General features: G+C 41.7%; 1 protein-coding gene across 13 annotated transcripts in view; it reads right to left on the bottom strand.

The window, feature by feature from the left end:
* The window catches only part of LOC147121275 (AT-rich interactive domain-containing protein 1B-like), a 673,710-nt gene that overhangs the window by 231,912 nt on the left and 425,836 nt on the right, over positions 1-15,962 (bottom strand). For all 13 annotated transcript variants that reach the window (XM_085981504.1, XM_085981501.1, XM_085981503.1 and 10 more), the window contains one exon: positions 3,664-3,904. In XM_085981504.1, coding sequence (XP_085837630.1) covers positions 3,664-3,904 — 241 coding nt within the window. The remainder of the gene's footprint in view (positions 1-3,663; positions 3,905-15,962) is intronic.

Below are 15,962 nucleotides of genomic sequence, written 5' to 3'. Positions count from 1 at the left end.
GACTGGGAGAAAATCTTTTGTTTCCAAATTGCTGTGTATTCTGAGTTTTTATTTAAAAATGAATGACTTTTAATAGCAAGAAAGCCCTACCTTCAAACAGTAAGGCAGCAATGCTTTATGTTATCCTCTTCTGGCATATTTTACATTACAGATGAACTAAAGTGCGCATTAGCTGGAAACATCCATGTCCAAATTTCAAAATCATGTCCAAATTAAGAGTAACAATAAAAGTTTAAGACAGTGCGTCAACTTAAAAATTGAATTTTGTCTGGGTTGCATTTGAAATGAGAGTTCAACCCTCCAGTTGACCTAAATTCCCACACAGCTTGCAAATCGAGGGATAGCAGCATATAAAACGCAGATTTTCAAACTAGTAAATGTCAAGGTGCAAACTTGACATAGGTTTACAAAATAGATATGGCAAGATATGACGTTTTTTCACAGTTGTTGATAATTCACTTGATGGTAGTTTCCACTGTGTTGCGATTGATCAATTCTAATGCTTTTAGTTAACTTTTTTTTTACTATTTTAGTATCTCAGAGGTTAGTTTCTTAGAGATCAGTGTCAGAGTGTTATAGGTCAGTTTCTATGTCTTAGACGTCAGTTTCTTAGATTTTTTTTTAGAGTTTAGTGTCAAGTGTTTTAGTGGTCAGGGTCTCAGTGATTTAGAGGTCAGTGGATTGACTACCATGGCAGGCCAGCGGGAACCCGTTGCATGCGCATTCTGCTCTATGTGGGAACCAATGTTCCCTATGAGCTGCCCGGCCGCGCAGCCAGTGAGTCGCTTTTAAATTGAAAAAAACGCACGTGTGGAAATTTGAATGGGCCACGCGGCCCCCAAAAAATTGTACGGAACATTGGTGGAAACTCCAGGACATTTTATTCCTCCTGGATTACCACGTGTGCAGGAAGTGCTGCCAGTTGCTCAAGCTCAAGGAGTGGCTGGAGTCACTGCAGGGCATCAAGGAGTCTAAGAGTTTCCTGGATCGTACGTTCCACGAAGTGGTCACCCCACTGTCACAGAAGCTGCAGGGGGTAAAGGAGTGGGTAACCACCAGGCAGGGTAGGAGGAAGACACAGGTAATTTTAGTTTTGGAGGGTGATGACTCCTTGGAGGAATGCAGTAAGAATCAAACCCTCGGCACTGCGGGAGATTTGACTGCACACAGAGAAAAAAAAAGAGTAGAAATGCAGTAATCATAGGGATTCGCTAGCTAGGGGCATTGACAGGTGTTTCTGTAACCGCAAACATGATTTCCCAAATGATGTTGTCTCCCCGGTGCCAGGGTAAAGGATATCACCAAGCGGGTGCAGGACATTCTGTGAGGGGAAGGGGAACAGCTAGTAGTCATGGTCCATGTTGGAACCAATGACAAAGGTAGAAAAGGTGTTGCGGTCAGTCAGGCAGAGTTTCAGGAGCAAGGAAAAAGATTAAAAAACAGAACCTCAAAGGCTGACTCCCAGTTCCGTGTCCTATTGAATATAGAAACAAGATGACAATACAGATAAATGCATGGCTAGAGAAGTGGTGCAGGAGGGAGGGTTTGGGATGGGTTCTGGGGAAAGGGGCACCTGTACAAGATGGACGATTGCACCTGAACAGAGCCGGGACTAATCTTCTCGCTGAGAGGTTAACTAGTACTTTTGGGGAGGGTTTAAACTATTTTGGAGGGGGAAGGGAACAAGAAAATAGTAGAAAGGAGCAGCAATGAGATTAGATGCCTATATAAACAGCAGTAAAATTAGAAAGAGCCCAAAAATTACAAAGTGACGAAGGAGGTATTAAATTGTATGTACGTCAATGTCCATAGTGTAACCAATGAAGTTAGTGAGCTGCAGGCACAAATTGCTACATGGGATTATGACTTGGTTGCATTAACAGAGACATGGCTCAAACAAGGCCAGGAATGGGCTCTTAATATTCCTGGTTGCCAAGTATTCAAGAATGATAGAGAAGGAAAAAGAGGAGGAGGCGTGGAACTATTGATTAAGAATGATGTTGCAGTCTTAAATAGAAAGAATATACTAGATGGTTGCAGGAGTGAATCTATTTGGCTTGAGTTAAGGAACAGAGGGGGAGCTGTTACATTGTTGGGAGGTTTTTTTATATATATATAGAGCTCCAAACAGGAGATAGATGAGCAAATTTGTTAGCAAATTTCAAAGGCATGTAACAAAAATAGAGTAGTAATAGTAGGAGACTTTAATTACTCTAATATAGACTGGGCACCTAGTGCTAAGGGTAGCGAAGGAGAGGAATTTCTGATATGCGTACAGGAGAACTATCTCGATCAATATATCTCTAGTCCAACAAGGAAGGAAGCAGTAACAGAGCAATGGAAGGCATTCAGAGATAGTTCAGGTACAAACTAGGCATATTCCTTTGAAGTGAAAAGGTAGAGCATCAAAAGCTAATGTGCCCTGGATGACAAAGGAAATCAAAGTTAAAATTTTTTTAAAAGGAGGCTTATGCCAAATGGGTTTTGTTTTCGGTTTCAGAATCTGGCTCAAATGTCATCTAAAAAGGTACACGTAAGGTCCTCAGTGTTTCTAAGCTAATCAGTTTAGCTAAAATTAAAAGATAACTGTGGCGACAGACCAAGTCTAGTGAAATTTTACAATAAGTATCAAATAGAATCTGCGCAGACATTTTTATGACTTAGGAAGTTTACCATTTTAGAAATATATGGATTTGAGTATAATGTAACATTAGCATGGTATATATTTTTGTGATTTTATAATAAATTCTCTACAGGATCAGGTAAAGACTTCTGCCCCTTTAAAGAAGCTGTATGCTGTTTTAGTTGGCATTAGATTACTGACATTTCTGGAAGAGCCTGAGGCCCACTGTAAAAGCACACAGCAGAAATACTGAAAACTACAAGAACAGGTTATTAAAAATGTGAATAACTACATTTTGGAAGTAAGACTAGGAAAAGGAAACACATGAATGGAGGAGCAGAGGGATCTTGGTATGTAGATCATTAAAGGTGGTTGCATAAGTAGATATCATCAGAAAGCAAACGGAATCCTTGGTTTAATATCTAGAGGTGTAGAACACAAAAGGAAGGAGGTAATGTTGAATTTACACAAGTGGTTAGGCCCCAGTTGGAGTATTGCACAGCCCATTACAGGAAGGATGTAAAAGCAATAGAAACAGTAGTGTAGATTAACTAGGATGTTACCTGGGATGATGACTTAAGAGTCAAGAGAGAGCTGCGAAGTTGGGACTTTTTTTTTTTGCTACAGCTGAAAAGGTTAAGGACCTGATGGAGGTCTTCAAGCTGATGAAGGGTTATTATAAAGTAACAGTGATAGATCATTTCCCCCTGGTTGGTAAAATGGTAACAAGATGGCACAAATTTAAGGTATTCACAAAAAGAATTTAAGGAGAAGTTTAAAAATATATATTTACGTAGAAGTGGTTGGAATGTTTTGAAAGAAACTGTTGTTGAAGCAGAGTCCAAACATTCCTTTGAAAAGAAATGAGGCAGTTGTATGAAAAGGAGAAATATCAAAAGCAAGCAGGAGAGGTCGATTAGACTAGGTGGTTCAAGTGGAGGAAAACAACGGCACGAACTTCATCGACCAAATGGGTGTTTCTGTGCAGTAACATTCTATGATTCTAGAACATTTACCAAAAAGGAAAAATATAACATTACCTGGTACACCTGCGGGGGACAGGGGTCCTGACCTGGACTGGTTGCTTCCAACAGGAGAACCAACAGGGGAGGGGGAGGGGCCCCGGATACCAGAGAGGTGAGGGGAAGCATGAGGGGAGAAGGGAGATTGTGCTGGGTTACTCTGTTCTCCTTGGCCACTTGAGGATCCTGAAGCACTAACTCCAGAACTTAATGTTCCTTCTGTCCCCGTCGGCAAATCATCAATAGATCCAGACAAATCCTAGCAAAAAGAAAAAAAAGTCACAATTAGGTGCTTTTTTATATCATAATACGATGCCAAGTACTTCAATTACCCAACAATAGACGAGAAACCGCATGGTCAGTGAAGATTTTACCAAACTTGGGACCTTTTACATGACCACAGTAAAGTGCTAGGTCCTACATAAAAATGGATCTTTTGAATTTATTTGCATTAAATTATTGAGAAGTTTCTCAGTGACAACAATGATTAAAACATTTTGCTGCTGGCTGTGATACTCCTGACTTTACAGCTCAAACACAATGATGGTAAGGCCAAGACAGAGTGAAACCATCACTATTATTAGTTTTTCTAACTGCTTGGCTGATTCGAACCTTTGTTTAGCTTAGACTTAACCATACATCACACATGGGCCATCCTCAGTGAAGTACATGAATATTAAACCAATTGTGGAATCACATTTCATTCCATAGCCATTTCATTCATCTAATTCTCAAACTTGATGAAATTATTCAGAAAGAACAGCATCACCATTTAAATCCATAGCCCGAGGCTTGACTGACGTTTGACCTGTAGAGGATATTAAAGTTCATATCCAATACAATGCGACAGAACATTATAATCTGTACTAGGATGCAATTATTACACGTTAGCACAAAGGAAAAATCCAACTGCACACGAGAGTCAGTTAAGAGTCGCAAAAGGCCACATTCCCAGAACAAACACAATTCAAGTCACAGTTCGCATTTTTATTTACTGATGGCCATATGTTAAGTTTCAACATATTTTGGAAAAACAGGGATTGTGGGAAGATCAATGTATGGGGCATAAGTGATCTCCCTGCCTTCTATTGTTGTATCAGATATGCTGGATAATTCATTTGAACTACAAATATTTACTGGCAACTTTCATGTTCATTCCTCGTGTCTTCATTACACTGGGCAGATCACAGAGCGGTCTGCAGAGAGCAGGATTAAAACGGAGTGTATTTAAACAGGGTGTTTTATTTGGGAATTTGGAAAGTGGGAATTCGGAGAAGAGGAGTAAGGAGTTGTTGCTTTCTGCCTACACTTGTACACAGGTAGATATATAATTTCAGTACCCATAACTTAATCTAGATGAAGTAAGTAGTCAAGAAACTACACTGTAAACTAAGTTACCTAATTACAAATTTAATTAAATAAAATAAAGTCATATAGGGATGGCAGTGCAGGAGGTGTGCCGCAACTGCAGCATGTGGGAGTTTGTGGAGAGCATTGTGATCCCGGACAATCACGTTTGCAGAAAGTGCCTGCATCTTGAGGAACTTCAGCTCAGAGTTTTTGAGCTGGAGTCTGAGGTGCAGACATTGCGGGACATTAGGGATGGGGAGGATTACCTGGACACTTTGATCCAGGAGGCAATCACACCCCTTAGGTTAGGTAGTGGTACAGGTCTGGTTAGTGCTCAGGGACAGGAGGGTGTGACTGCAACTCAGGCAGGTAAGGGGACCTCAGGTACAGTGCTGGAGGAGCCTCACCTTTGCCCTTGTCCAACAGGTATGAGGTTCTTGCTGCCTGTATGGACGAGGGAAAAGCCTGCAGATGGATGAGCAAGTTGGCCATGGCACCATGGTGCAGGAGGCTATTCAAGTGGGGGGAGTGAAAGGGAATGTAGTTGTGGTAAGGGACAGTATAGTCAGGCGGATAAATACTGTTCTCTGCAGCCGCGACCGAGAGTTCCTAAGGTTATGTTGCCTGCCTGGTGCCAGGGTCAAAGACATTTCCTCGTGGCTGGAGAACTTGGGAGTGGGAGGGGCAGGATCCAGTTGTCGTGGTTCACATAGGAACCAACGACATAGGTAGAACTAGGAATGAGGTTCTGCTGAGGGAGTCTGAGGAGCTAGGGTCCAAATTAAAAAGCAGAATCTCAAAAGGTAATAATTTCTGGATTGTTACCTGAGCCACGTGCAAATTGTCATAGGGACAAAACAGATTAGAGGTTTAAATGCGTGGCTCACAGAGTGGTGTGGGGGGGAAGAGGTTTCCATTCATGGGGCACTGGCACCAGTACTGGGGAAAGACGGAGCTGTTCCGTTGGGACAGGTTCTACTTAAAACGAGCTGGGACCAGTGTCCTGGTGAACTGAATAACTAGGGCAGTAGACAGGGCTTTAAACTAATGAAGGGGGGGCGGGAGGATTCAGGAAAGAGTAAATTTAAAAGCAGAGAGAGAAATGTCAAGGCTCTAGAGCAGAGTAGAGTTTTGGGTAAAAACAAGCAGAGTGGGACAGGAAGGGTCAGAGAGAGTAACAAAGGTAATATGGCATTAGTGACTAAGGTGACATCAGGGAAAAATAGAAATAAGTCAAAGCTAAAGGCACTACATCTGAATGCATGAAGCATTCGCAACAAATTGGATGAATTAATAGCGCAGATAGAAATGAAGAGGTGTGATCTAATAGCCATAACGGAGACGTGGTTGCAAAGTGGCCAAGGTTGGGAACTAAATATTCCAGGATACTTAACTTTTAGAAGAGATAGGCAAAATGGAAAAGGAGGAGGGGTAGCCCTGGTAATAAAGGCTGGGATAAAGACAGTAGAAAGAAAGGATCTTGGCTCCAAAAATCAAGAAGAATCAGTTTGGGTGGATCTAAGAAACAGCAAGGGGCAGAAAACATTGGTGGGAGCTGTTTATAGGTCCCCAAACAGTAGTTGTAATGTAGGGCAGAGTATAAATCAGAAAATTAGAGGCACATGTAACAAGGGTAATACAGTAATCATGGGGGACCTTAATCTACATATAGACTGGGCAAACCAAATTTGCAGTAATAGTGTGCAGGGCGAATTCATGGAATGTATGCAAGATAGTTTTCTAGATCAGTATGTTGAGGAACCAACTAGAGAACAGGCTATTTTAGGTCTAGTATTCTGCAACAAGGGTTCATTAATAACCTTGTAATAAAAAGGGTTTTAGGGAAGAGTGACCATAATATGATAGAATTCTATGTTGAGTTTGAAAGTGATTTAGGTAAGTCTGAAACTAGGGTCTTAAATCTAAACAAAGCAAACTACGTAGGTATGAGGGGCGAGTGGCTAAGGTAGAGTGGGAAACTACATTAAAAGGTATGACGGTAGAGAAGCAATGGCTAGCACTTAAAGAATGAATACATAATTTACAACAAATATACATTCCTTTAAGGCACAAAAACCCCACAGGAAGCGGTCCAACCGTGGCTAAAAAAAGTTAAAGATCAAAGGAAGAGGCTTATAATGTTGCCAAAAAGAGTAGTAAGCCTGAGGATTGGGAGGATTTTAGAATTCAGCAAAGGTGGACCAAGAAATTGATAAAGAAAGGGAAAATAAAATGAGAGTAAACCAGCGAGAGACCTAAAAACAGACTGTAAAAGCTTCTATAGGTATGTAAAAAGGAAAAGATTAGCTAAAGTAAATGTGGGTCCCTTACAGGCTAAGACAGGAGAAATTATAATGGGGAATAAGGAAAGGGCAGAGAGATTAAACAAATACTTGTGTCTGTCTTCACAGAAGAAGACCTAAAAACTTCCCGGAAATGGTGGAGAATCTAGGGTCTTACAGGAATGAGGAACTGAAAGAAATTAGTATTAGTAAAAAAAGTCGTGGAGAAATTAATGGGACTGAAAGCCGATAAATCCCCTGGACCTGATGGCCTACATCCTCGGGTTTTGAAAGAGGTGGCTATAGTGGATGCATTGTCATTTTCCAAAATTCTATAGATTCTGGAACAGTTCCCGCAGACTGGAAGGTAGCAAATATAACCCCATTATTTAAGAAAGGAGGGAGAGAGAAAACGGGGAACTACAGACCAGTTAGCCTGACAGTAGTAGGGAAAATGCTAGAATCTATTATTAAGGACGTGGTAACAGGGCACTTCGAAAATATTAGGATTGGGCAAAGTCAACATGGATTTATGAAAGGGAAATTGTGTTTGACAAAGCTGAGTTTTTTGAGGTTGTAACTAGCAGAATAGATAAGGGGGAACCCAGTGGTGTATTTGGATTTTCAGAAAGTATTCGATAAGGTGCCACACAAGAGGTTATTAAACAATTGGGGGTAATATACTAGCATGGATTGAGGATTGGTTAATGGACAGAAAACAGAGAGTAGGAATAAATGGGTCATTTTCGGGTTGGCAGGCTGCAACGAGTGGGGTACCGTAAGGATCAGTGCTTGGGCCTCAGCTCTTCACAATCTACATCAATGATTTGGATAAGTGGACCAAATGTAATATATCCAAATTTGCTGATGATGCAAAGCTGGGTGGGGCTGTAAGTTGTGAGGAGGATGCAAAGAGGCTTCAAGGGGATATAGGCAAGCTAAGTGAGTGGGCAAGAGCATGGCAAATGGAATATAATGTGGAGAAATGTGAAGTTATCTACTTTGGTAGGAAAAATAGAAAAGTAGAGTATTTGTTAAATGGTGAGAGATTGGGAAATGTTGGTGTTCAGAGGGACCTGGGTGTCCTTGTACACAAATCACTGAAAGTTAACATGCAAGTACAGCAAGCAATTAGGAAAGCAAATGGTATGTTACCTAAGGAAGGATATACCTGCTATAGAGGGAGTGCAACAAAGGTTCACCAGACTGATTCCTGGGATGGGGGGATTGTCCTACAAGGAGAGATGGAATAGACTAGGCCTATATTCTCTGGAGTTTAGAAGAATGAGAGGTGATCCCATTGAAACATATAAAATTCTTACAGGGCTTAACAGGATAGATGCTGGGAGGATTTTTCCCCTGGCTGGGGAGTCGGAACTAGCTCAGAATAAGGGGTCGGCCATTTAGGACTGAGATGAGGAGAAATTTCTTCACTCAGAGGGTGGTGAATCTTTGGAATTCTCTACCCCAGAGGGCTGTGGAGGCTCAGTCCTTGAGTATATTCAAGACAGAGATCGGTAAGATTTAAGGGAATCAAGGGGATATGGGGATAGCGCAGGAAAGTAGAATTGAGGTAGAAGATCAGCCATGATCTTATTGAATGGCAGAGCAGGCTCGAGGGGCCAAATGTCCTACTCCTGCTCCTATTTCTTATGTTATGTTCAAGTGATGCAAGTGTAAATATATTACTGCTCAGTACAGACTAAGCTGTGCACTTCAAAATCCTTGCCCTACATATTAGAAATGGCATTATAACTATTACATGTTGTAAACGGTATAATAAGAGTTCTTACTTCTGGAGATGGAACGGGAACTATTTAGTAGTACAGGGAGTGTTACTACTACTTGTGTAACTTGTGAAATATCCATAAATCAGACCATTCTGTTTGGTTTCAAGTCATTTCCGATCAAGTCAGGTTAGTAGCTATCATTTTACTAATCCCTGCAGGGAGGAATGAATGACAGGTCACAGGCATTTCCTCAAGTGCATGCCTTTCAGGGATATCCCTCACAAACCTGACGCAACTCATTCATAGACAAGTTTCTTACATGACCTCTTCCTTCCCCTTCCTCCTCCCATGTACTGTACTACATCAAACTAAATCAGCACAGACAGGTTCAACAACTGCTGAAAGCTTTAACTTGTTCTCTGCCACCACTGACCTTTGGCACTTTTTTATAAAGATGATTTGCATGATGTACATGGCTCTAAAATTTACACTGTTAGCAACCAAGGATCTGTGTTATTAGTACTGCCCACCTCCATGGGTTTGTTTTCCATCTTCCTGGAATTTCCTTCATATTTATAGGTCTGGTTGGATTCCTGCCAATAGAAATTTATAGGCCACTTGTGGTATCAAGGTAAAAAAATTTTGTGGAGTGAAATGTTACTTTCCAAAATACTACTAAATCCGAACAAGCATAACACACTTAAGCAGTATTTCACCCCGAGCTTAGAGTTCCAGCTTACCAAACCACCGCCCCACTCACATTTGGTAAAATCCCCCAATATAGTAGTAAACATTAATTGTAAAACACTTTTAATTACCAAACTGCACACTGAACCAAGTCAATCTGTTGTCAGTTTCAGCTGGAGACTGCAGACCTTTTTGCAAGCCGAACCTCTTTTTTGTGAAGCCAGGTTTTTAGAAGGGTTTTCACTTGCGTTCGTTCTGAATGTTTACTGAATCAATGGCCCATAATCTGCAGTCAGCGGTGAAGCAAAGGCGTTTGCCGCTGGCCCCAAAGTAAGCTTCCCACAAAGATCTCATGATCTCTGTGGAGAGAAGTTTGGCTTTTTTGACGTTCAATTGAAATCAGCGTAAGTTAATGAGGATCCCCTAGCGCGAGCTGCTGTGATGTCAACAAGCTGTCTAAGCAGCCAATCACAATGCAGAATTCTCAGACTGAGAACCAGGAAGTGAGCAAGCTCCTCTGATTCTAACTTTAGAGAGCAAAACAAAGATTGGGGCTCTCGCATGGGGAAAATGTAAACCTGAAATAAAGGTGAACAAACTTTTTTTTAAAAGATACTTTTTAAAAAAAAGTTTCTTAAAATTTTTTATTTTTATTAAAATGAATAAACTTGACACTCCACAAAATTAGAATTCGTTTTTAAGGGCCATAACATTTGTTTAGCAGTCAATACACTGTTAAAACCCCAGTTACACCTAATCCAAAAGGGTCTAACTTTTGATGGAGTATTTAACAGCGATATTATCACAGAAGAGCCGATTTTTTGTCAGTTTCCCTGATTTCACAGATTACCAGCTGTTGGCGGGGGGGGGGGAGAAAGCGCAGCCAATGTTGGAGCAGTGAATGACTGGCTGCAACTTCAGGATTTCCGTGTTTAGATGTGCATGCGCTACATCCTGAAGTTGCGGTCAGTTTCACAGGGATAATATCAGCGAACGCTGTTCATTCGCTGTTATTACCCACCGCAAATTCCAGACCAAAGATAACATGAGCTCTGTAATTGATGGCAAACCTATTAAATTGCTATCAGGATTTAGCAGCGGTAAAATATGGAAACATGCAGAGGAAATCCAAACTTTTCAGGACCAAATAAATCATACAAGAAACCTAGGCTTACAAAAGATGCTCCTGTACATACCTAGTATCCAGAAGAGAATATATTATTAATTAAGTGTCACCTTGGTTCAGTTGCTGGCACCCTATCTCTGATCTACAGGATTATGTGTTTAAGCCCCGTGTTGTACTGAGAGAGTGCTACATTTTTGGAGGTGTTCCATTTTGGATGAGACATTGAACTGTTCAGGTGGATATAAAAGATCACTTGGTACAATTTGAAGATCGGCAAGATATTGTTTCTGCGTTTGCCTTCAACCAACACTCCAAAAACAGATTAGCTAGTCATTCATTTGCTGTTCATTTGCTTGTGGTGTACAAATAGGCTGTTATGTTTTCCTACATAACAGTGCCTGCACTTCAAAAGTAATCCATTGGTTGTAAAGCACTTTGGGACATACTTAGGGCATTAAAGCACTGTATAAAAGCAAGCTCTTCCTTTTATGCCTGTAAACTAAATACCATCTATAGATTCATTTATATTAAAAGTTGCACGTGCACCACACTTTAAATGGGTCTGCAGCGCAAATAATGTTGTGTTTTTCCAACTAACTCCATTTGAGCAAATCAAAAAACAAACACTTAATTGCTGCTGAGCACATTTCTACCTTCATCCAACACCGTTCCAAATCCCAAGTCTGTTTATGAATCCTGCTTTTCCTGTTACTATATATACTAAATTTACACATATCCTGAAACTCAGTATGAGCAACACATCAGGAGAATCACTGGTCCATGGCATAAAAATCAGGAACAGGGGGTAGGGGGATGTCACTGAGTTTAGTTCTACTTCACAGAATAGGATTAACAGGGAAAATGTGCTTTAACTAATCGGCAGTCGGGGCGTGCTCCAGCTTATTTCACACTTGCTTTCCCTATACTCTACTCAAATTTACCACTATAAAACAGAAATGTTAAGAATTTTCTGACTGGCCGTGTATATCCTGTAAACTAACATTTTGGGGTCTAACATATTAATACCTCCTCAGTTTCAGTTTAAGGAAGCACATTTTACAGATGAAGCAATTCACTCTCAAAGGTGCATGTAATAGGCAGAGGCTTCCATTACAATCAACTCCTGGGAAGCTCCATGTGCATGACAATATCCCAACTCTGCATAAAACATGCACTGGAACTTAAATTTAATGGTATTTATAGGCAACACATTTTTACCATTATCTGTCAACCTATCAGATTTTCTTTTCCAGCAGCAAGAACAATCGAGACTGAAAGCTGTCTGCCTTTTCAGGTGGATGTAAAAGATCCCATGGCGTTATTCAAACAACGGTAGGGCGCATTCATGGTGTCCCAGCCAACATTACTCCTTCAAACAACACCAAAAATAGATCAACTGATCATTCATCTTATCCATTGTTGTCGGGATCTTGGTGTGCAAATTGTCTGCTGCGATTGCCTACATAACAGTGACTACACCTCAAAAGTAATTATGAACATAGAAAAGTATTAGAACTGAAAAGACTATGCAGTCCATCTGACAGGTCCAAAACTAATACCCCTCAATTGCTTACTCATCTTTATCCATTCTTTCTTAAATTTTTCCACATGTGCACCATCCTTTGTGTAGAATAGTTACATCTAAACTGTCTGTGCAGCTTCCCTCTTTCTAAGCTTGAACCCATGTCCCCTGGTTTAGTGTTTGTGGCATACACAATCAAATTATCTCTCCTCGGCTTTCTCTTGTTCAGAGTAAACAATCCCAGGTTCTTCAACTTCTCATAGCTCAGATGCCTTAAGCTAGGTACCTTTCCCAACAACAATTTGTATTTATATAGCACCTTTAACGTAGTCCCAAGGCGCTTCACAGGAGTATTAAAAGACAAAAAATTTGACACCGAGCCACATAAGGAGAAATTAGGGCAGGTCAAGCTTGGTCAAAGGGGTAGGTTTTAAGGAGCGTCTTAAAGGAGGAAAGAGAGGTGGAGAGGCGGAGAGATTTAGGCAGGGAATTCTAGAGCTTAGGGCCGAGGTTACAGAAGGCTTGGCCACCAATGGTTGAGTGATTATAATCAGGGATGCTCAAAAGGGCAGAATTAGAGGAGTGCAGATATCTCGGGGGGGGGGCGGGGGGGTTGTGGGGCTGAAGGAGATGACAGAGATAGGGAGGGGCGAGACCATGGAGGAATTCGAAAACAAGGATGAGAATTTTGAAATGGGGGTGTTGCTTAACCAGGAGACAATGTAGGTCAGCGAGCACAGGGGTGGTGGGTGAACGTGACTTGGTGTGAGTTAGGACACGGGCAGCCGAGTTTTGGATGACCTCAAGTTTATGTAGGGTAGAATGTGGGAGGCCAGCTAGGAGTGCGTTGAAACAGTCAAGTCTAGAGGTAACAAAGGCATGGATGAGGATTTCAGCAGCGGATGAGCTGAGGCAAGGGCGGAGACGAGTGATGTTATGGAGGTGGAAGTAAGCGGTCTTCGTTATGCTGCGGATATGTGGTCAGAAACTCATTTCTGGGTCAAATATGATACAAAGGTTGCTAACAGTGTGGTTCAGCCTCAGAGACGTTAGGGAGAGGGATGGAGTCAATGGCTAGGGAACGGAGTTTGTGGCGGGGACTGAAAACAATGGCTTCGGTCTTCTCAATATATAACTGGAGAAAATTTCTGCTCATCCAGAACTGTATGTCGGACAAGCAGTCTGACAATTTAGAGACCGTGGAGGGGTTGAGAGAAGTAGTGGTGAGGTGTCGTCAGCATACATGTGGAAACTGACGCTGTGTTTTCGGATGATGTCGCCAAGGGGAAACATGTAGATGAGAAATAGGAGGGGGCTAAGGATAGATCCTTGGGGGACACCAGAGGTAATCTGGCTACGATTAGATAGATAAGAATGGAACCAGGCGAGTGCAGTCCCACCCAGCTGGACAACGGTGCAGAGGCGTGTCAAAGGCTGCAGACAAGTCAAGGACAAGGAGGCATAGTTTACCTTTGTCACAGTCACAAAGGATATCATTTGTGACTTTGATGAGAGCTGTTTCTGTACTGTGGCAAGTGCGGAAACCTGACTGGAAGGATTCAAACATGGAATTGCGGGAAAGATGCACACAGACTTGGGAGGCGACAACATGTTCAAGGACTTTGGAGAGAGGAAAGGGAGTTTGGAGATGGGGCGGTAGTTTGCAAGGACAGAGGGGTCAAGGGTTGGTTTTTTGAGGAGAGGGGTGATGACGGCAGATTTGAGGGAGAGGGGGGACAGTACCTGAGGAGAATCATTAACAATGTCAGCTAACATGGGAGCCAGAAAAGGAAGTTGGGCGGTCAGCAGTTTGGTGGGAGTAGGGTCGAGGGAGCAGGAAGTGGGTCTCATGGACAAGATGAGCGCGGAGAGGTTATGAGAGGAGATCGGAGAGAAACTGGAGAAAGATGCGAGTTCAGGGCTAGGGCAGGGGGAAATTTTATTGGAAGTTTCACCCGGTGGGCTAGGGGAAAGGAAGGGAAGTGGTAGAGGCAGTTGAACGGATGGTCTCAATCTTGGAGATAAAGAAGTCCATGAGCTCCTCACACTTGTCGGAGGTGAGGGTGGAAGAGACAGGGGAGAGGAGTTTAAGAAGACGGTTAGCAGTAGAGAATAGGAGCCGGGGTTTATCTTTGCATTCCAGAATGATTCTGGAATAGTGAGCAATTTTGGCAGACGAGAGCAGGACCCGATAATGTTTTCAAGTCTGCGTCCCTTGGACTTAAGGGAGCGGAGATGAGGGCTGTACGAGGGGGAGCGACCAGGGTGAGAGAGAGTAATTGTTTTAATAGGGACTAGTATATCAAAGGTGGTGGCGAGGGTGCGGTTGAGCAGATTGGTAGCTGCAGAAATGGAGGGCCAAAGGTTGGACAGTTGAGATTTCATAAGTGCAGTTGTAAGAGAGATGGGAGAGATTTTTTTCCAGGGCAGACACAGAAGGAAGTATGGGTGGTGGTGGTGGGGGATGTTTGTGGAGAGCGATATGAGGAAGTGGTCAGAGATGGCCTTATCTGCGATTGACATGATGGGAGTAGCGAGGCCACGAGAATTGGACAATTTTCCAGGTGTGGGTCAACACAGACTCATCATCTCCTAGGATTAGTGCTTTATCCCTCTGGCTATACATCCCACGATCTAGTGAGCTCTCCTTACTGCTGCCACATACTGTGCACCACAGGATGTGAAGCGATTTTAGGCCAGTCTAATAACATGATAAGGCATATAAATGCAAGTTCTTGCTTTCTTTCCAACCTGTTGTGGCACTTAGCTACCGCTGAACAAGTAGGATGGTTGGGAACATGCACCAGATTTTACAATATTCCACTTCTTCCTTTTCTGAAACCTAATTAATTCCTTCCTAACACAGTTACTATACTTTGAAGCAACAGACAATGTAAGACGACTTATTTTATCAATTGTAAATGTAAATGCCGATGGTTTCACTCGACTATTGATTCACTTTTGCTGTTTAAGTGCTTCTAACACTATATGAAATAAACCAGACGCAAGGACATAAGAATTAGGAGCAGGAGTAGACCATACAGCCCCTCAAGGGCAAGTAGAGAGAAGCTATTTTCCCTCATGGGGAAGTTCAGAAAAAAAGGGCATAACCTTAAAATCTCTCCAAGAAGCTGTTGATGCTAGGTCAATTGAAAATTTCAAACCTGAGATTGATAGATTTTTGTTAGTCAAGGGTATTAAGGGTTACAGAACCAATGCAGGTAGATGGAGTTAAGATACAGATCAAACATAATCTAATTGAATGACAGAACAAGCTCAAGGAGCTGATTGGCCGACTCCTGTTACTATGTAAGTCTATCACTCTACTGCTGCTGTTCTCTATGATTTTTATTATAATTTTCTAACATTTTTCCATAAGACCACCCGATAATGACAAATATTTCTGCCAAATGCTAAAGGAATAAAATAACTGCATACATTATTTATTGTATATTTTTGCTTGGTTTGACTGAAGTAGTTTTTTTTAAGAAAAATACTTGACTAGTAGAAAATTCAAATGGTCCTCTAGTCAGTCAAATGTTGATATAAATACTGTATATGTATTTTCTTCCATTTTACAATGTTTGAGCATTCACAACCTACATCAAGGAAGGAAGGAG

Source organism: Somniosus microcephalus, chromosome 3 (genome assembly GCF_052327205.1).
Source record: "Somniosus microcephalus isolate GS21.2 chromosome 3, FLI_Smic_1.0, whole genome shotgun sequence".
NCBI lineage: Eukaryota > Metazoa > Chordata > Chondrichthyes > Squaliformes > Somniosidae > Somniosus > Somniosus microcephalus.
This window is presented reverse-complemented; position numbering and strand designations above follow the sequence as displayed.